The sequence below is a fragment of the Liolophura sinensis genome, chromosome 3, assembly GCF_032854445.1.
Source record: "Liolophura sinensis isolate JHLJ2023 chromosome 3, CUHK_Ljap_v2, whole genome shotgun sequence".
NCBI classification, from domain to species: Eukaryota; Metazoa; Mollusca; class Polyplacophora; order Chitonida; family Chitonidae; genus Liolophura; species Liolophura sinensis.
The window spans coordinates 22718541-22741074 of record NC_088297.1 but is presented as its reverse complement, the minus strand read 5'-3'; the positions used below and the strand labels follow the sequence as shown (position 1 = coordinate 22741074).

At 37.8% G+C, this 22534-nt stretch overlaps 2 protein-coding genes across 2 annotated transcripts in view; one reads left to right on the top strand and one right to left on the bottom strand.

Annotated features, from left to right (window-relative positions):
• Positions 1-900: 900 nt before the first annotated feature.
• Positions 901-5276, bottom strand: LOC135464202 (uncharacterized). Its single transcript, XM_064741706.1, has 2 exons — positions 5191-5276; positions 901-1918 (listed from the first exon to the last, which is right to left on the bottom strand). Exons 1-2 carry the CDS (start codon positions 5194-5196, stop codon positions 1379-1381), a joined length of 546 nt encoding a protein of 181 aa, XP_064597776.1. The 5' UTR covers positions 5197-5276; the 3' UTR covers positions 901-1378.
• Positions 5277-11420: 6144 nt separating this feature from the next.
• LOC135463638 (kinesin-like protein KIF13B) overlaps positions 11421-22534 on the top strand; it is a 188394-nt gene continuing 177280 nt past the window's right edge. Inside the window, 2 exon segments of the mRNA XM_064741000.1 lie at positions 11421-11663; positions 14306-14381. Coding sequence (XP_064597070.1) covers positions 11612-11663; positions 14306-14381 — 128 coding nt within the window. The 5' untranslated portion in view covers positions 11421-11611.

Here is a 22534-nt window from a genome sequence, read left to right as displayed (position 1 = left end):
CTGTTCATTTTTGTTGAGTCAGGAAAATTCAGTTATACACTTATACAATCCATTAAAAGACATAAGTCCTTCTTTGACGAAGAGGTATTGTAACATAGTTGCATGCTTATAATAATTACATACTGTAACATAGTTGTATGCTTAATAATTACATATGTAACAGTTTGGATGCTTAATAATTACGTATTGTAACATAGTTGCATGCTTAATAATGGCATATTGTAACATAGTTGCATGATTAATAATTACATATTGTAACATAGTTGCATGCTTAATAATGGCATATTGTAACATAGTTGCATGCTTGATAATTGCATATTGTAACATAGTTGCATGCTTAATAATGGCATATTGTAACATAGTTGCATGATTAATAATTACATATTGTAACATATTTGCATGCTTAATAATTACATATGTAACAGTTGCATGCTTAATAATTACGTATTGTAACCTAGTTGCATGCTTAATAATGACATATTGTAACATAGTTGCATGCTTAATAATTACATATTGCAACATAATTGCATGCTTAATAATGGCATATTGTAACATAGTTGCATGTTTAATAATTGCATACTGTAACATAGTTGCATGCTTAATAATGGCATATTGTAACATAGTTGCATGCTTAATAATTACATATTGTAACATAGTTGCATGCTTAATAATTGAATATTGTAAAAGAGTTGCGTCATGGGTACATCATGCACCTGTGTTTTTAAACACAGCAATTTCATATAAAGAAAGGTTTAAAAGAAACACTACATGTATATACAGACCAGATATGTGTGAATGGCGCATCTCAAGAATTCGAAGTTAAACGTCTATATATATATATATAGTTGCAAAGCGCGTCAGAAAAAAGGCTATTTCGGCCGTCTTCCTAAATAACTCCGGTTATATTATCTGTTGTCTTTCCTTGTAATCTGCATCGGAACTTTTCGGCCATATCTTTAGAAACTGTGAAGAGCACAAAGCCCCGAAATCGTTTTCAAGATGCTTCAAACATAGGAGGTATACAAATAGTTTAATGTTTGAATGTTATTAACTTACAAGGACCTGGTATAGTGGGCAGGGAATGGTCCCTAGTGCAAGAAACCGTGGGCCTCGAGTAGCGAAACTGACTATAGCTGTGAGTGACGTCTGCTGCATGGCACACTCGTAAGGCTACTACTTTTTTCACAACCATACAGATATTAAAAAAAGAAAAAAAAATGCGAAGTGCTACACATTGAAGACAACATCTTGTACATTATCGACTGTACGAAATATTACAAAATGGATTGTACAGTTTCGGATATAGTCTTTCCAGCAAGTTTTTCATGCTCGTTCTCCTCATAGCCAATACACATTATTGGCTATTAATACACATGTTTCATTCCCCTTCAAGTGCGACTCGTGCTTTCTTGATTTCTTCCGGATCAATCTCGACGGAGGGATCTTGAGTACGCAAGATGCTGAGTTCGTTCACCTGTTTCATCAAGGCCTCCATGACCGTAGGGACAGCCAATTCCACTTTTCTCAGGTGCTGCTCTATCTTCTCGTCCTTGTCCTTACATTGACCAATCAGCTCCTTGATCTCCGCGTCTTTCGATTTAATTTCCTGCTCTTTATCCCACAGCAACGACTTCAATATATCCATTTCTTTCTGGAGCATTTTGCGCGATAACTTTGGTTCTGGCGATGTTGACTGGTCGACCATTTTGACCGGAGTAGTTTTTACAGGAGCTTTTCGCTTGTCCCTGACGTGTTCCAAACCCTTCAGCAATCTGGAGATGATCTTGGAGCTTAGTTGGACTTTCTCCGAGTACAAATCGATCTCTCGCTTTTCACGGTGGAGCATTCTGGTGATTTCTGTGGGTCCCATCTCCCGAAGCTTTCCCCATCCTTTGGTTTTTGTCGGTTTTTCTGGGCTCTAAAACATTAGGAAATGTTAATTCAATAATTTTGTTAAATCCAAGGAGTTCTTCTGTCTGAAGGAATTCTTCTCCTTACCCTCTCAACTCTGTAATTTCGGTGCTCTTTTGGGTGCCCATCATGGTGAGCTTCCTTCATGCATTTTCCATGATATTTATTCGATTAGCGTTTTACTCCGTTCTCAAGAACATTGCACTTCATATACTAATATTTCATATTTCAATACAACGGCGGCCAGCATTATAGTGGGAGGAACCAGGTGAAACCCCTTGGGAAACCCACAATCATCCGCAGGCTGCTGTCAGAAGTTCCCACGTACGGCCGAAGAGGAACCCAGCTTGAGCTGGACATGAACCCACAGCGATCGCACCATTCTTGGTCGTAAAATTTTTCTTTAATTCGACACTGGTACAAGTAACCTGCGGAACACGACCATGTGGTAACATGTGGGACACGACCGTGTGGTAATATGCGGGACACGACCGTGTGGTAACATATGGGACACGACCGTGTGGTAATATGTGGGACACGCCCATCCGCAGATTGCCAGCAGACCTTCACACGTACGGCACATGAGGAAGCCAGCATGAGCTGACGTTAACCTCACAGCAAATCTCACTGGTTGGAAATTCCTGGGTCACTGCGTGGCACTGGCACGCTAAACACCTTGATCACGAACATGACCGTTCTGTCTTTAGCTTGGCCAGATTAGAGCTATTTGCAATGTGTCGTCTTCACTGACTGGATCATTGATCATTGGCTGTTTCTCGGAGAACAACCTAAATCAGAGTTTAAATCTGAGAGTTACTTTGTTGTGGCGACATTTATAGAAGCTAATAATTGGCCTAGTTAGTTAAGACATATATGTCAATATCGAAAAAGAGTAGGCCTATTCTGTATGATGATTTAAATACCATATAAGCTATTTATCATCGATCTTCTGTACGTAATACCTGTCTGTACCGTGTCAGTGTACCGTATATGTAAGAGAGGTGGTGTAAAATCAAGAACTGCACTGAGAGAGCTTCATGTGTGGGCAGTGATATATCACCGTGACCAAAATGGGTCAGTGTAAGTGGTGTACAGTTTTGTTCGGTAACACAATGGACGTCACTGTTTCGACAAAGTTGTGCTCGTAAGGCAAAGAGGTCGTTTACAACCAATTAAGCGTAGATAATAACAACAGAGAATGGTTTGGGTTGTTTTTGTTGTTGCACACAGCATTATAGTGAGTGGAAACCGGGCAGCGCCCGGGGGAAACCCACGGCCATCCGAAGGTTGCTGGAAAACTTAAACACTGATATTTGTTTGCATTGGATTGTGTGCACATAGTAGTCAGGTTGGGAACTAGAGTGAATTAAGATATTTAAGTGTTTGTTTAAATATTCTACACTCTTAAAACTGAAATGTTAAATATAACTTCAATAATATTAACTCCAACAATTCACAACACTTTTTTCAAAGTATTAGAAACACTTCGTAACACTTAGTCTTCCGCGGGGGCACGAAGTTCGCAGTGTTAACTGTTTAAGCGGCGCACAACGCGGGGCTGCTGGAGTCGCGGTTGAAATTGAACTCTATAAGCCTGCTAAGAAAATGTTGTAGTATGAAACTATCTTATGACATGAATCAGGTTAACACGTCTTCGTGTTGAGTTCCGCCTTCATGTATTATCACATTTTAAATATAATCTGATGTTACATCCTGCAAACAACCGAAGCATATTAAGATACCGGCACTCCCATTTTACAGTATCTCACACACGGTAGACATTTTAACAACAGCTATATAGATCTATGTATAGGCCTAATTTGAAATTTTAATATAGGTACTTTATATGTTGCATTTTCCACCCTCCTCATAAACGCGGGGGCAGGGCGTGGCCGAGTGGTTATGGTGCTTGCCTTTCAACTTTTAGGACACACGCGGTTAATGCAGATTCTTTCCATTAGGGTGTTCGTGGTGCATTGGTGACACTATAACTTGTCGGCTACGCTCGTCCATATCAAAATACCACGTACTCAATTATAGACCAAAAAGGGCACAAGAACGCGCGAACGCGTCTCCGGCCTTTCAAAATTGGTACACATCCGAATTTTAGAAAGTAAAGGTCCTAATATCTTAAGATCCTAGAGAAAAAAATCACGTTCGCGTATATTTTTCTTGCGTGCGTGTGTGTGAGAAAAACTCGCGCAAAAGGCATATGGTTGCGTGCACGCGAGATTTCCTTGCACGTGTATATGTGGACATTTGCCACCTGCACGTGTCATTTTTTCACCATTCGCGTGCGTACCTTATGAGTAACGCTTGTAAGAAAATTTGCGCGTACGGTATCGGATTCTGTAGTCTATTGATGTCCTGTAGCCTTAACCTGGTAACAATCTAGACACAAACCATTGTTGGACACTTATCACACGCCTCTGTGGCCGAGGAGTTTAGCACGCCAGCACGGCGCACTAACCCATGCAGCAACTTCCCACCAGTGCGATCGCTATGTGTTCAATTCCAGTTCATGCTGGCTTCCTCTCCGGTCTAAGGTGGGGAAGCCTTCCAGCAACCTGCGGATGGTTGTTGGTTTCCTCTGCGCTCAGCCCGGTTTCCTCCCACCATATAATGCTGACTGCCGTCGTATAAGTGATATATTCTTGACTACGCCGTAAAACACCATGCAAATAAATCAATACACGTTCAACCCAATGCATTGTGATGTACGAAAGTTCGAGACCTGGTCTGTCGGGTCACGTCTAACACTTCAAAAATCAGCAATTTTTATACTTCATGGTATTGCACTCTACACAGTGGGTACCGTATTTAAAGTACTTGACCACTGGGGGTTGGGTGTTAGAACCTAGCTTCTGTTAGCTTGACTGTGGCCTTAATTGTCATACTTTGTCTTGACTGCTCTTTCTTTTCTTTCCTCCTTCTTTCGGTCACCCACTACTTTATGACGCCATTACAAACATGGTAATTGCCACATTTACACTGACACTAGATTGATCACTCATTTGTGGTTAAGGCCACAGGCAAGCATTTTTCACTCATACACGGAGGGTTAGCGAGGGACCAGCAAGAGTTTGATTCCCCGTCTGATTGTGGTGAACACGATGTTTATTTAGTCGATGATTTAGGCTACGCTTTTGGGAGGGCTGTTGACGAAACATTTTGTGGAGTCATAAAGGGGCATAAAACGTCAAATACATCTTAAATCAAATAAAACAGAAAGACATCATTATGTCCGTATATATATCAAAATATAGATATATTACCTACCGCCATTTTTGTGTGTTGTTGGGTTTTCGGCTTCGAAGAATGAGTGATGATACTCTAGCTGTCTGAATGTACGTCTTTATATAGCGATGAGATACAGGTCACTGTATGGAAGACAAGAAACGCAAAAACAGAGAGGCAAATATGGACATAGTACACAACCTACTTCAATCATTAAAATCAACGGAGCACACAGAAAGTATAGTGTTATTGCACGCTATACATATGCTATTTGTGGTATAAGAGTTGATTTTAACATGGCAGAGATTTATGTTTATTGCAGGATGTTCAAGGGACAACTTTTCTGTTTCAGAATTAAATTCAAAAATTCTGATTATTCGGATAGTTTGTACTATTAGGTACGACAATCAGCTCAATAAGTCTTTCTGTCTATCTATCTGTGTTAACGGACGTCAGTTTGTTTGTTCATCTGTCAATTTGTTCGACCGTTTGTTTGTCTGTCTGTCTGCACGTCCGCCCGTTTGTCTATCTATCTGTCTGTATGAACGTCCGTTTGTCTGTCAATCTGTACCAACGTCCGTTTGTCTGTCTATGTGTTTGTCTGTGTACCTGTACGAACGTCCGTTCGTCTGAGTATCTGTCTGTTGATTTGTTCATCCGATCTTTTCTCTGTCTTCCTGTCTGTCTCTTTGTCTGGCCATTTATCTTTCTGTCTCTGTCTGTCTGACTGTCTGTCTCTACGTCTCTCTGTTCGTCTGTCTGTCAATCTGTCTGTACGTTTTGCTGAATGTAGTAGATGTTGCAGAATTGCACCCCAGGAATGCACATGCACAATAACAGCATTTCGAATACTCAATCACACGTTTTCCTCACTGACTCTCATACAAAGTCGGTAAAACATTTGACATTATTTGCTTGTAAAAATTTGCAGTACGGCCGCATGTATTTGGTGGATAATATAGAAAAGTGGCTTTCCTTATTTCAAAGCGGCGAAGTTTGTATGATATGAGCTCAAATGTCACAGTGCACCACGTGTTAAGACTGGCACGTCATTCTACTTGAACAGGGTTATGACGTCATGAAAATTATAACGGGCCAAGAAACTCACTTTAAGTTGACGAACAGAATTCCTCACAGCGTAGAATAATGTCATTTGGCCTCCACCATAGACCAATATATGCCCAACACATGCTCCAACACGACACTGATTTCGAGCCAAAATCCACACAAACCAGCTCTTACCGTCGCAAACTTCCTGGTTATGGACACATCTTATCTGCCATGAAAGACGTTTTATACGTGTATTAAAAAATTCACCTGACGATAATAAGGCGTTCTAATAATGGATAAACACGTTGTTAAGTCGTTACCAGTTATATCGAGAAACCCGAGGTCATCATATTGTTTTTGACAAATATTTCGACTTCGGTAAAATTTACTCATATGTGACAGCCTGGAATAAACGATTTTGTTTTTGGTAAAATAACTGCAATACATACACAATAAGAAATCGTCACGAATAAACTCTCTGAATGCTTCATTATTCATGTTATATGTTATAGGGCCTACATGTACATGATATATTGGTTATTGGTTTTAAGGTCGGATAGATAATAGTTATCTGTGTACACAACGCATAATTCTTACACTGTGCTGTTTAAGTGCTAACCATGTATGAATTATATACTTTGCTGTATATTGTTGTGGAGTATTTTGGCCGAACTATTACTCATTGGTGCATGGCTAAAATTCCAGGCTCTTTCCCTATAGATTCAGATGGAGAGTGCACATGCGCAGACTCTGGTTATGTTTTGTATAGAACATTTACGTTACTTACAAAGAAAATTCTTACAAGGAATTTTCATGAACATATAAATAATAATATTTTATGGGACTGTAAAACAGAATTTTTTTTCTAGGTTACGTGTGTTTCAGCGTCGTTTACCTCATTTCCATCATAGGGCCTATTGCAACAGCTATAGTGCATTCTTCCTTTACAAGCCTAATCCCAGCCCGGCATATTTCAGGAAACTTGGCACGACTACTGTAGTTGACCTTATCTTTACCGTTTTTTCAAATGACACAGTTTGTTTTAATGTGATTAATTCAGTCACATTATATGATCACTTACGAGTTTTTGTAAAGTTTGATTAATATCTATCAGAGAAAACGTAGCTTAGCTCATTTTACGCCTTTAAACACTTCTGAGATAACTTTTTACATACCAAACTTTAGGTGAAATACATGCAGTAATATATAAGTTACCTTTCACTCCCTTATTAGAGCTGTATCCTGTCTTTACGCTAACAACTCGAGGATTTGCCAAATGATGCTCACGATTGTGGTTCACTGTAACAGAAATATTAAAACTCACACGCAAGCCACGTTTAAGTATACGGGAGATAACTCCTTCAGACATACTAACATAAGGTCGCATTCGGACTTGTAAAGTGGAATTTGATTCGACCACGTGCATCACGTCCGACCACATTACACAAGAGCAAGGGATTTGAACTATAGATTGGGATCTATAAGCCTATATAGACGTGAACCTGTCGCGCACGCAACATTTGTGCAAAATAATGTAAAATATTGATTACAATAAACTGTCACTATTTAACAGGTGGCTGTTACGTAGATCCATATCATGTTAAGTATTAATTAGGTAGTCCAGTTAGTGATGTGATGTTCAGAGCAATTCAACTTTATATGGGTCCTATGCATCATATATTTATTTATTTATTTATTTATTTATCTATTTCACTGGTTTTTCACGCTATACTCAAGAATATTCACTTATTCGACGGCGGCCAGCATTATATGGTGAAAGAAAACCGGGCAGAGCCCGGGGGAAAACCCACGTCTAAGTTGCTGTCACAATTCGTAAGTTGCTGTCACACCTTCTCACGTATGGCGCGAGTGGAAGCCAGCATGAGCTAGACTTGAACTTACAGCGACCACATCGGTGAGAGGCTCATAGAATATTGCCGGGTGTATACATACCTTTTTTGTACTGAATTAAAGAGAATTTGAATTTCCATGCGTTTTGAATAGGCCCTAAATAATAAAGTTTTCTCAAGGTTAAATATGACATGAGCAAAACTGAAACATCGTAAACGCATGAATCGATTCACATTTTGTGCTTATATCAAATAACCTAAATTTTCTCTGCTCATTTTGCATGATTCTGTTGATCCTATACAAAGATGTTTTATTGCTTTCTTTAAAATGTAGGATGATATTATACATTTTTCCTACTATTTATGTAGTAAAATTGTCAACTTCAACCTCAGAAATATGTATCCCCTAAGCTTTGCGTGGTACAATGTCATACCACCACATGCAGCTTGTTTTATTACTTACCACCGAGGCAGTTTTTGAGCTGTGGTTCCTGAAGTGAAGTCATACCATTTTGTTACCTTGGTAACCTCCAGGTGGACGGAAAGGAACACTGGCAAAAAAATTTTCATTTCTATCCAAGACAGACAAGATTCTGATATATTTAATTAGGTGCAAACTGACAGTGCAAACATTTATTGTAGATCAACAACCTACGAAATGTCTGTGTGGCAGTATTTCCACCAATCAAAGACAATTGCGCATGTGTAAGCTATGCACACAGCGAGATTACAGATGAATAATTACAAGGAGTAACGTTTCTTATAATTTAAATATCTTGATGAAGTCATGGGCTTTGTCATGTGCGAAGAGAATGGTTGTGGTTTAAGCGGCCATACAATCCGCTGTTGGGAAGACTATATATTATAATATATAATATATTGATCATAATTATGATATTCTTTTGTGTTAGAATAGAAAATGTTGTAACCCTAAAATGTCTGAAAAAATTTCTTGACCATCTGTTTAGAAAAGGAAAAAACTCCACTGAAATTTCCTCCTCCCCCATCTGGCCCTGCATACCCCTTTGGTAAAGATTTCCAGGTCCTAACGTAATTCGTTTTTCGGACTGCTCTAAACATATGATGTATAAAAAGGACTGTTAAAGTTTATATGTAGTTAAAATTTCATATTATTTATTCTTCTTAGTCATAAAGTGGGTAGATGAAGCTAGGGTGCCAGAAAGTTAGGCTTATAGAACCTAGCTATATTCATTGTAAGATGCAACATCCGGTGAAAATCGAAAATCGATATACCGATATTTCTCTCTGCCCCCAAAACCATGGCTGATGATCCATCATTACGAGGAGTATTGTGTTAGACACAAAAACTTGTCCTGCAGCATTTAACCTGTTTGCTTAAATTCGCTGGAATTAATTAATCTTTTATAACTACTGATTTTAGTATTATTTTATTGTATTATTTTTGGAGGTTTGCACATTAACTCTCCTGTGATGGTAGAAAATTCTGTAGGCCTAAGCCTACAAATGTCTGAAAAAAATATATCCTCGGGCCTATTTTGAAACTTTTAGCGAAAAAAAAGTACTGTCCGACTTCCCTGTAGATCTCATCCCCTTATACTGTGCCGTAAAAGTCACATGGTGAAAATAAAATTTTGTGAGAGAGAAAAAAATTACATGGTGAAAAACTATTTTTTTTGGAAGATAAAAAAAAATTATATGGTGGAAAACATTTTTGGAAAGGAAAAATCTGTTTATTTAACCCCCGACTTTAAATGTCGGGACCCGGATATAATTGACCAATCGTAAGGGTTACGCATAATCTCATCTATATCTAATGTGCTATACTGCCTGATTGTTAGTCCCACTATGCTTTTGTAAATTAACTTTTGTCGCTTGCAAATTATACCTTCTTAGTCCCAAAACGTTCTTTAAAACGATGAGGAACACCAACACGATTTCTAGTATAACCTCCAACAAAATCTAGGATATTATTACTACAGTAAACATTCAAACAAATAATATGATCAAATTAAAACTTATCACAGCCGTCATCAGATATGTATGTCACATGACGTTAAGACATTTGGTCCTAACGTATATATAGCTTGTCTCAGATCCATCCTGGCTGGATGAAGTAGGCCTACGTGTATCCAAATATCGTCTCTCACATATAGCAGTTGCAGTTGAGATAGAGAGAACTCAACTGGGCTATTTAAGGGCGGGGCTGCCCGCTGTATTTTATCATTTTATTTAGTCCATAAATGCCTCGTTGAAATCTGTTTGTTAATAAGCTGCTTCGTTGATACAGGGAAATACATCCCCCCCCCCTAAAGCAAGTCGCTCTGAAGCGGTGTACTCTTTCATTCTTTCAGTATTTTCAGTGCCCATCAAGCAAAGTCGAGCATGTACATGAAGTTCACAAGCACTGCAGCGCGGCAGCTGAGAATATGTGTTTTTAAACAGATTGGAGTCGACTTGTAGGGGCGATCATGCCCATTGTAATCCTTGTTCTTGATTTAAAATACTAAAGTTACTTAAATTATTTGTCTCATGGTAAGACACTACTCAAAACATGTAGTTATCAGTGAGAGGTGCTCGTCTGTGGCTGCCATATTGGCTGTTTGATCTATTGGCTGCAAATGACCTGTGATTGTCGGGAGCCCCACTTGTAAACTTGGGGCCCCAATTTTTAAAGTCAGGGGTTAAAAAAAAGATTTTCTCTTCCCAAAAATGTTTTCGCACCATGTTAATTTTTTTTATGAAAAAAAAAGTCATTTTTACGGCTCCGTATACCCCACCCCTCGTTGATAAATATTTCAACTTCCTAATCTAATGCTAGGTTAATGGGTGGGAATAGACTATGTAGATCGGAATATCAATGTTGAGTAGAAATCATAGATGAGTTGAGCTGTATGATGTCCAAGTTAAAGATCAAGCTGATTTATGAATGCCTTCATTTTGTCCTTGCAACCTTTTTACTTTGTAATCGTTTTCCTTCAACCAAAACAAAAAAGACAATAAATAATTAACTAAATCGGATGTGTATAAATGCTTCGGTTTCCAGTTCGATTTCAGGCTCAATATCCCAGCATCAATGGTCTTGCTCACACAGCAGGAAAATTCCACTGGGCTAGCAGATTTGTCTCCCTTGAACAACCTCTCTTTTTGAAAAAAAGGCGCTAAAGGTACATGTGTCAAAACGTGGCCTGATTCTACCTTGCGATTCCTTTCAAAGTGACTGACAGGTGCAACTTTGCTAAAATAATGCTGTGTTGTGTTTCAAACTTAAGTGTTTGCTGCATTTGTCGACACGAGTCCTTTGCTGCGGAGCCTGGCTTCACGAACCTGACCCGGAAGCTTTCTTGTAAAGCGGAATGAGTCATTTTTGACCCCGCGAGAAGTTATGAATATTCAGAAGCTGAAACATGGCGCCTAGGTTGTGAGGTGCGATCGTTTCACAAGCAATCATTTGACATTTATTTTGGATTTACAGTGGTAACAGTATGCGCGAATACCGGGATTAACGACGGAGGGATTCTATACGTGGTTTTATCCTCACATTTGGAATATTTCTTGATTTGTTTTCCGGTTAGACGTCCAAGATGTCGGATAAGGTGAAGGTGGCTGTGAGGGTTCGGCCCGTAAACAGACGAGGTAGGCAGTGTCTGGCATGTAACATGACTGGCTGTATAGTCACATGTGGCTTCGACCCAGTGTGAAGATACGGATAATTCTACAGTGGTCTTTCTGGCCAATCCAATTAGCTAATTCTTCATGTCAATCACGTCAGTTCGGTCAGAACGCAGTCAACAAATAGCTCGGTTACGTATCGTCTGATCGTATTTTTTTTTTGTTCACGTTCACGAATGTGTTGATCAATACACAGGATTGATATATACAGGACTGATTTATTGTTTATGCATAAGCTGTCAATACGAGATTGTGAAATTATGTAGCTGTACTTCATGGTGACATTTGCATAATATGAACCTGATTGTATAATAGTATAATAATACAGTGTTTATTTCTTAAAGTGTCATATATACTGTGTAGTACATGTATGTCTTATGTGTGAAAATTAGCCAAAATAGCTTTGGGTAAATATGTTGATGTGTCTGTGTGTAACACAGGAGAAAGGTGAACAACCATTTATACATGTACTACAGTATCATTTTACATCCACCAAAATGGATGTAATATGTTAGTCCATGAGCCAGACATGATATTGGTACCACCTGAGGTGGCCAAACTTTATTGTTACTAACATGTTTATAGTGTCAGTAGAAGTAAATTAGGACATGGTAGGCTTTCTGCAATGGCAGCTTTATCACACAGTTTGATAAAATGAAAAATCACCTTATTAGGTGTTGCGCAAATTACAAAAAGCAAGAGAAACGCCAGTATATAGTGGACTATTAACTATGCCCCAGTTAATAATATAATGAGACCAGTTTTAAAAGGGTGATTTGTATTGTTTATAAAGTAAAGAAAATCATTTCCTTACATGCAATATACAAGTCTTAAAACTACAATGTCAGAGCAAACCATTGATCAAATTTTTTGACTTTCCATCAAGAATACTGGTAATTGAAAGGTCCGCAAGTCACTAAGATTCAGGACTAAATTATTCTATAATACTCGTTTGCAGAGTGTAAATGTCTTGAAGTTAGACCAAAAAAAGAAATAATAAACACTATTATGAAGTGTATGTCAGACAAAATACTTTTTTTCTTCAGATAAATTGCCTTTAAAACACTGGATACTTGTGTGGCCTTTTGTGACCATATTGTAAACAGTGACATGACTTAAGGTTTTGCCACTTGATAAATGCAGTCTGCTAAACCACAACATTAAAGTGAGAGCCATAAATGCATTAAATGAATAGAACTGAAAGCCAATTTTTTCTTAATGGATATATCATTCGTTGATGAAGGCACTCTGCAAATGGAGCAGCCAGGCGTCAGTCATTGTTTTGATGAAGACTGAATCCTTGCTATCGCAAGAAAATTAGATTCGTGGAACATTCTACAACAAGCGGTGGACATCAGGCAACAGGACTTGAACGTGGACAAATTTCAAAAATGCAATATGACTGCTAGTTCAGTAGCATTTTCAGCACAACAAAGACTTGACTGTAATCTCCAAAGGTGCTTGTGATTAACCTCTAAATATCACTCGTAGATTTTCTAGGGATACACCAACTACTTCCAGAGCGTTCCACCCAAAACGTTGTTTGATTGATCTCAAGATATTCACTCTTTAAAGATGAAATTGTGCGCATACTCTCTCCCAGCAGGAAAGCAGACAGAGATGTTTCAAGCTTTATCTGCGGATGCAGTTGTTCTCTAATGAACACAAATTGACGAGCCTCCTATCCAGTTTGCTTAGTTTGGTGCAGGTGGCAGCGAAAACATGACCAAAGAATCTTTGCCCTACACAAGAGGGATCTTGATGATGCAGCTGTGCATTAGACGCTCTAGATTGTATTAGATTGTTACAAAATATTACTGACATTTGTCCAGTAGCCGAATCCAGTCTTCTAAACACTCCTCAAAACTTTTCTTATCGGGCCTGATGGCTCAGTCAGTAAAACGTCGGCTTCAGAGGACGTTGATCCAGGGTCAGTCCTGGGTTGGGTCACTCCTAACACCTTAAAAGAGGAAGAGGTAACTTCCTCGCTTGGCGTTGAGCATTAAGGGGATGGCACAAGGACTGGTTTTAGGTTATTCACCATGATACATGTATACAATTTTGGCGAGAAAAATGTTCAGCTCAATAGTATTGGATCAACATTTCTTAAGTTAGATTTACACTGTACATACATGTATATCTCTGCTTCACATGTAAACGTCTGTGTTTATGCTATTGAGTAAGAAGTCAAGTACATGTTATTGTAATCTTAGGAGATAACCAAGTGGTCACGCTAATGTAGGTATAAAGGAGGTAATACACACTTCACGTAGTGTCACAACACTATTGTGACTATAAATGATGAGAGCTTGTGATATAATTCGGTATCTTGTATCACACTTCTCTGCCGTGCAAATGCACATGCAAGATGGCTGCATAAATTAATCCCCTCTCTCCTGAATTAAATAAATGAATCAGTCCACAGCACACTTCCATACACTCTGACATAAAGGGCATCATAGTGTTCATAAATGCTTACAAGTGTGGGGTTTCTTCCACCCTTCAGTTATTGTTGCACTAAGCAACATTTATGACAGTAATCTAAGTATGAATAAACGCTTGTGTTATCAATGTCTCAGCTTTTCTGTTCATTGTCTTTATTTCAGAGGCGGAGCTGGGAACAAAATGTGTGGTGGATATGGATAGTAACCAGACGTTTCTCAGTCATCCCAGCAAGCACAGGTAAGTCTGTCAGACATGTCTTAGCAAACTTTCTCACCTGTGTTGGAATTGCGTGTGAATAACTGCTGATTACAGGTGCAGGCTATTGATATTTGATTATCTTCCAGGTGGCTGATGATGATGCAGCAGGTGTTTAAATCTGCAGCAAATTAGCTGGCTTGTTTTATGAAAGAGATAACAGTGTACAACATGCACCTGTACAAGTACATGGAGTACATGTGATCCTACTGTACATGGATACTGTGAATAGGTTTTTTTCTTTTTTTGAAGAAGTGATTTTTGTTTCTTTCTTTAAAAGAAACAAATCAGGATATGTACTTGTACATCTGACCACTTACTCTTCCTACCTTCCTGCAAAGAACGAAACAAACATAAACCTGCCCTCAAAAAGTGCTGCCCTTGATTGTCTGAAGGTTTGCTGCATGTCATGTGGTGAGGATCTCCAGTTACTGGATATGCTGACTCAGCTTTTTCATCACGCTATACATTTGCTGTATACAGATAGTCTTTACACAAGATTCCCCTTAATACAAATATTAGTATAAGATTACATGTACTGTTATTCTCCAACCTTTTCTCATGTTTGGAAGGTCTTCATTGAAGATCATTCTAAAGGAGTTTTTTTGGCTTAGACTAATAAAATTACACCTTTTGTTAAGCCCAGAAATTGGCCAATCCAACCAATGTAGTTTTGTCTCCTAAATCAACTTTAAAAGGCACATAAATTGCGCTGAAATTTTCAACTTTTACATGCGAAAAGGTTGAGGAATTAGGGTACTTGCTCTTTTCCTATGCCATATACTGTACTGTATGAGTTGTACATGTTTGTTGTTGAAAGAATAGAACCAAGTTTGTTATTTGTAGTTATTGGCACAGTTACACTTGCGTTCACATTATCAATTATTTCAAATTTAGTTCAAAGTTAAATTAAAACCCTTTATAAATGGTTGTATACATATACATTGAGGTGTATGTGACATAGAGTTAGTATGTGTAGAACTTCAGCTAAATGAATGGTGTAAACTGTCTTTAAGTGGGCAGGTGCTTCAAACAAGTCCATTTGTGATGTGGAGTATGTAGAGTATGCCGTATTTCTTGACCCTGGATGGTCAAGGTTACGTAAGCATTATCTCTGACTGTAATATATATGTAGGCAGTAGTTCTTTGACCTTAGTAAGTAATACTGCTTTCATAAGAACCTGAAAATCGTGATGCATGTTTTATGTATTTGTTGACGTACACTGCCTACATACAAAAAGACTAATTAAATCCCTTGATATTAATTTTAATGTCTTTTTTGGTGGCAGTAATAAAAACGTTAGGTTAAATTTTTTTAGCAGTAGACAAAGGCAGGGACTTAAGCACTGACAACTTTTTCACACCTGTATCTACATATATATCTTAAGATAGTTTACTTACATATGTATATCTGTGTCAGCAAATAACACCTTTCTGAAGCTGTGCATGATATTTTGTTAAAGTATCAATTTTGTTTTCACTTACTTCCTTCATATTTTTACTTTATCTTGAATTTAATTATAATTCTAACTTTAGATTTATACATCTATACATGGAAACTAAGTGTGCAAACCGTATTTGAAATCATGCAGTTTGTTGTTGTGTTGATATTATATGTTAATGCGTCACTGTCTACTAAGCCTAGCCAAACATGTACAGCATGATTGTGTGCAGTTGTCTCAATGATGCGGATATCTATAATCATGGATGACTTCTTCGGCATGTTAATTACATTGTGTTGAAGTGGGTATTTAGGCGGAACACATTCATTTAGAAATTATTTCTTCTAAAATTTGGGATATCTGGTCTGCTCATTTTAGCCAAAATATATGAAATTGCAGCAGGAGTACTGAGTTTCTTTTTTCTCCCATGATTTGACCATCTATTGAACAATGTACTCATATCTTTACTCTTCCAAAAGGCTGGTAAAGAAATGTAATATTCTACTTTCTAAACAACTAATATATATATACAGTATGTACTTCATACTTTATACATATAGTTCTCTAGCTTTAGAGGCATGTCAATTAGCTCAGTAACAAAAAGTAAAAAAAAAGTGGCACAACACAAGTTATGCTTGCATTGTACATCGAATAAGAATATCTTTTGTATATCTTATATTTGCAGAAGAATACTTAATCAATTTACAAAGAAATTATTCTTCTCTAAAGCTTTTAAACTAGATTCGTCATAGTAAGAGATACTATTCCATACAGTGGCACATTAGATGTGACAAATTAACTGCATGAAAATACATGAATCGAAACAGTTCAATATACATCTACAACCATCTTCCAAATTTTAATCCAAACATGCCAAACAATTTTCCCTGTATCCTTGGGAATCCTTGGGAGTCCTTGGGAATCCTTGGGAATCTGATTTCATATTACAGCATTCTCAAATTGTTCTTTTATCTCTTTTTCTGGAGGCAGATTAGTCATAAAATGTAAGCTATTTCAGAAATACATTCTATATTTTTCATACATATACAGATCTTTCTAACCACCTATATATAAATAATTATTTATTTATTTTTTTTTTTGAACGGAAAATTCAGATTGATTGCCGTAACATTGATTTACAGGATTATGTTGGCAATTGGATTCCTGAATTTCTATCCCAAAATAAGCCCTGTTCGTCTACAGATGTGTACTGTACATGGAAGTTTTACGTTAAACATGTGGATCCAAGCAAAGCTTTTGCTATATATATGTTAACCATCACATTACAGTTTGCTTGAATAGACCACTGTGCGGAGTCATTTTAGTCACTTAACACATTCTTAAGGAAAAATCATTGTGTGTATGATAGGTGATGTGATAACAGTGAACCTCCTCCAGCCCAGCGTGGTACACTGTGAATGTTTGTTTCTCTACAGCAGTTGTAATTATTTTGACCTGTAATGAGTACAGCCACAGAGTCAACACTGAACGTATATATATATATATATATATATCAAACATTATCCTGTCTGGTAACTTCTGGCACACATTCTGGCGGGTGGTGGGAAGTTAACATAACATGCTGCTCCAGTTATTGTGGAATCCATGGAAACAGGTGTAGACAGTCTCTCAGGGGCAGTGATGTTTTGTGTGATAGCTTTTATGTGACTATGTTCTTTTGCACCCAGGTGGGCCGTTCTAGCTGGCATAATTCATGCAGTTTTATGACTATCATAGAATGTAGTACATGTGTTTCAGACACATGTGTTTTCCAACACTTTCATAGACCATTCAGTTTAATTACAACTTGTGCAAATCTTCATGTGGAGGTTGAATACAGAATACTGTTTTGTTAGTCTGCTTCAGAGTTATGGTGCAGAAATGATATTTATTTAACAAGTACTTTTAAGAACTGATGAACTCTTATTTTAAGGATGTCAAGGTCTTGAAAACCTTTTAGCAATATTCAGGTACTTTTAAAGACAAGGGAAACCTAAGACGTGAGCAAATAATTCTACACATGAGAAATGGGCGGTACAGCTAGTGCAATCCCAAATGCAGAGCACAACTTTAAATTTTATATGTGAATTAGTGCATATTAGGCACAATGTTTTCAGGAATCTCAATTCATGATTGTGTTGAGGGAAGCTTGTTAACCCTAATTTTCTCCTTGCATTACCTGTCATGTGGTGCGCGAGCTTTAATACTATGGTCGTAAATATCCTAATGTTTCAGACGATATAAATACTGTGGCAGTAAATATCCTAATGTTTCAGACGATATAAATACTGTGGCAGTAAATATCTTACTGTTTCTGACAATACAAATACTGTGGCAGTAAATATCTTAATGTTTCAGACGATACAAATACTGTGGCAGTAAATATCTTAATGTTTCAGACAATATAAATACTGTGACAGTAAATATCCTAATGTTTCAGACGATATAAATACTGTGGCAGTAAATATCCTACTGTTTCTGACAATACAAATACAGCGGCAGTAAATATGCTAATGTTTCAGATGATACAAATACTGTGGCAGTAAATATCTTAATGTTTCAGACAATATAAATACTGTGACAGTAAATATCGTAATGTTTCGGACGATATAAATACTGTGGCAGTGAATATCTTACTGTTTCAAATGATATAGATACTGTGTCGGTAAATATGCTAATGTTTCATACGATACAAATACTGTGACGGTAAATATCCTAATGTTTCAGACAATATAAATACTGTGTCGGGAAATATCCTAATATTTCAGGCGATATAAATACAGCGGCAGTAAATATGCTAATGTTTCAGACGATAGAAATACCGTGACAGTAAATATCCTAATGTTTCAGACGATATAAATACTGTGGCAGTAAATATCTTACTGTTTCAGACGATACAAATACTGTGGCAGTAAATATCTTAATGTTTCAAATGATATAAATACTGTGTGTCGGTAAATATCCTAAATTAATGTTTTAGACGATATAAATACTGTGGCGGTAAATATCCCAATGTTTCAGATGATATAAATACTGAGGCGGTAAATATCTCAATGTTTTAGAGGATATAAATACTGTGTCGGTAAATATGCTAATGTTTCAGACGATACAAATACTGTGGCGGTAAATATCCTAATGTTTCAGACGATATAAATACTGTGACGGTAAATATTCTAATGTTTCGGACGATACAACTACTGCACGTACATGTAGATTTGATGGACATAGTAACAGGAGTCACTGCCAGAGAAATCATAATACATGGACAGTAAACTTTTACATTTCTACATCACGCAACAGTACGACATGATGTCACACATATGTAGCTTCCATGTATCTAGGTCAACAACCACGGCCTGATCTTCCTGTTGATTGGCCTAAAATGCAGGACCTCTGTGGAGGCAGGAAAACAGTGGCAGCATGAAATTTGCAGTTTTTGCCTCATTTTCCGGTACGACACAAAGCTCAGCTGCATCAGGTAACACAGCAAACACTGTTACGGCAGTGTTAAACCCTTAATCAGAGGATGACATTTTTGATCAATACTTATCAATATATGCACGTTGGCAAGAATTATATATGCTGTAAATGTAGACATACAATCACCATTATAGATGAACTGTAAGTACCCTAAATGACGTAAAAATTCCACCACAGAGGAAGACATTTAGAGACAGATAAATGTCATTAGATATTACTTTTGGTGCTAAAATTTACATTTTCCCCAGTAGGATATCATCCTACCTTCCAAACATCTCTCAAAGCACCTGTCTAAAGTCAGTAGAACACCCAGAGTCTCGAAAAATGAGCAACTTAGACATAGATGAAATTTTAAATCATTTAAGTTAAATTTAGATTTCAGACATGATAAACTTCTGGCACCAAAACCACAGGTCTTAATTAGCCCAGATACACTTCTGAGATTTTTAGTCAATTCTAAATGATCATGTTTCCATGTGACTTTGATGTGTGACTGAAATCTTAAACATATTTGATTGTTAAATGCCGTTTATGAAAGAGATGTTAAGGATCATATTATCCAAATTGATTTAATCTAACTGACCTCAGTGTTTGAGGGATAAAGATGTAGGGCGTTGACAGCATTGACCGTTTGTGTAGTGTGAACTGGTCAAGCTGGTCAATCATGCGTTTAACACATCCATTGTCACACTGACCGTTCCCATTCTCAGTCCCTTAAGCTGTAACACATGCATGGCTGGGAAGCAAAATGCTGCAAATTGCTGTCAGTCTGTGTTGTCCATTGTACATGTATGTGTTGTAGAGCTGTGGTGCTGCGCTGGCTGCTGTGGTTGACAGCACATTGCGGCTGCAGCTGTCCATTAGCCACTGTACAGGCCGTATGTCCCGGGGGTCCTTGGAGCCAGGTTTTTATCGCACATTGATTACGGCTTTTGGTCCTTATACTGATGTTAGCATAAGATGATATTTGTATTAAACAGTGTTATTGTATATCTGGAAGTTGATTATTGTGCTTACATAATGTGTGTGTGTGTGTGAATTCCATAGTATATATGTTCAGTGGCTACATTGATAAAATAACAATCCAAACTGGACTGCGTAAAGTAGTGCATGTAAGCCTGGTTATATAGTGGGAATGACTTCGCTGTTGTGCGACTTTCCTGATGGCCTTTGTAGCCGTACGTGTACATATGATGGTCTGCAAGCAACCTTTGAATGAATGTGGCTCTCCTGGCAGACCTGGTTTCCTTGCCACCGTCCTATCAGTGAAATTTTCTTGAGTGCAGCATTAAACACCAAAATCAGAAAAATAAATGAAATATTGGAGATAGTGAGCCCTGATACAGCCTCTCCACCTTTCTTCACATTCGGAACGTCTGGACTGACAATGAATGTTTTTACATGTAAAATCCCACAACCCTGCAATGTTCAGTGTTAATGGTTAGAGTGACGGTGGATTGTCATCGTCATTCAGGATGAGGCAATTACGATGTTATAGCTAGGCTTCAAAATTCTAAAATATCAGCAGGTGAACAAGGAGTTTTTACTTATTCATACCTATGACCTTGTCATCGCGTTCAATTGAGTGGAAGAAACCAAAGTGTTCCTTTCTCTGATGTAAACCACTACCTACATCTACATGACCCATACACATGTGTCTCTAGGATCCGGTTCAAATGTGGCTTCAAAGGAAGTGTTTAACTTTTACTCAGAAAGCAGGGCCCAGTTTCACAAAGCGGCGTACAACATTTTTTGATCGTACATTTGTCTACGATATTTTCTATGTCATTATTGCTGTACCTTTGTTCTATATGTGCAATTATTGTACACGTACGACATCTTTGGGAACCTAGGCCCAGTAATCGCTACAATTGCTACAATTGCATGTACAATATATGTAAATGTTCCCTGTTTTTAGGGAAAAAAAAAAGCGTTGTACTCACCTGTAAAAATGACAGTTGTTTGACATTTTATATCTGATAAACAATCATGAACATTGTATACACTGTGAAGCCTGGCCAGCCCCTTCAACAACGCACCTGTATTAAACACACATAAACATTGGCAGTAGGTACCTTGCAATAGGGGCCTCCGTGGCTCAGTTGGTTAGCACGCTAGCGCAGCATAATGACCCAGGAGTCTCACCACTGTGGTTGCTGTGAGTTCAAGTCCAGCTCATGCTGGCTTCCTCTCCGGTCGTACGTGGGAAGGTCTGGCAGCAACCTGCGGATGGTCGTGGGTTTCCACTGAGCTCTGACCGGTTTCCTTCCACCATAATGCTGGCCGTCGTCGTATAGGGGAAATATTCTTGAGTACGGCGTAAAACACAAATCAAATAAATAAATAATTTAAATACCTTGCACTGCTTGCACATTGTACTTACTGTGTTACACAGCAACCTTTGGTACGTGTACCTATAATACAGACCTGATTTGTTACAATTCAAATACAAGATTAAAGAAGAACAGAGCAGTTTTTCCACCGTTACTGAAGTCATTCCTGGCTCAAATATACATGTAATTGCTTTATCAGTTTTCACAACAAAGGTATTTGAAGTAACAACACCAAAGCTGTTATATGTACTGGTTAGAGTGTATCAAAATAAACATGCCTTTCACTGATGATTGTTGTTACTTCACTGGAAATATGGGATCAGAGAGTTTAGAGGTTTTCATTTTGTGGAGAGAGTTCAGCATGTTCATGTATTTGTTGGTTTCTTATTAGTTTGATACAACATACCCTAGTGTAAGTGCGTGCGTCTGGGCCTGTTTGTTCAAAACTGTTTGAAGACTAAATACCAGATTTAACTTTAAACCAAATCCTCAGCTTTGTACTAAGCTCAGAAATAATTGCATAACAATATATTAAATATGAGGTAAGCCTACTGCTGTTATACTTTAGACTTTGGTCAGCTGTATTGGCTGCTGAATTTGTCTAGAAATCTTATTTATAATATTGGGTTAATACCAGTTTTAGCTAATACATTTCAAACAACTGGGACCTGCACATTACATGTAAGCTTCATTGGACTGTATGTAAGCTCCATTGGACTGTATGTAAGCGCCATTGGACTGTATGTAAGCTCCATTGGACTGTATGTAAGCTCCAGTGGACTGTATTCCGTGTATTGGCAAAGCTACAATTCATCAAGTTCTCGTCAGCTACATTGTGGGTGATGTGAATAAGTTGGTTATGGAAAGTTCAAAATTGACC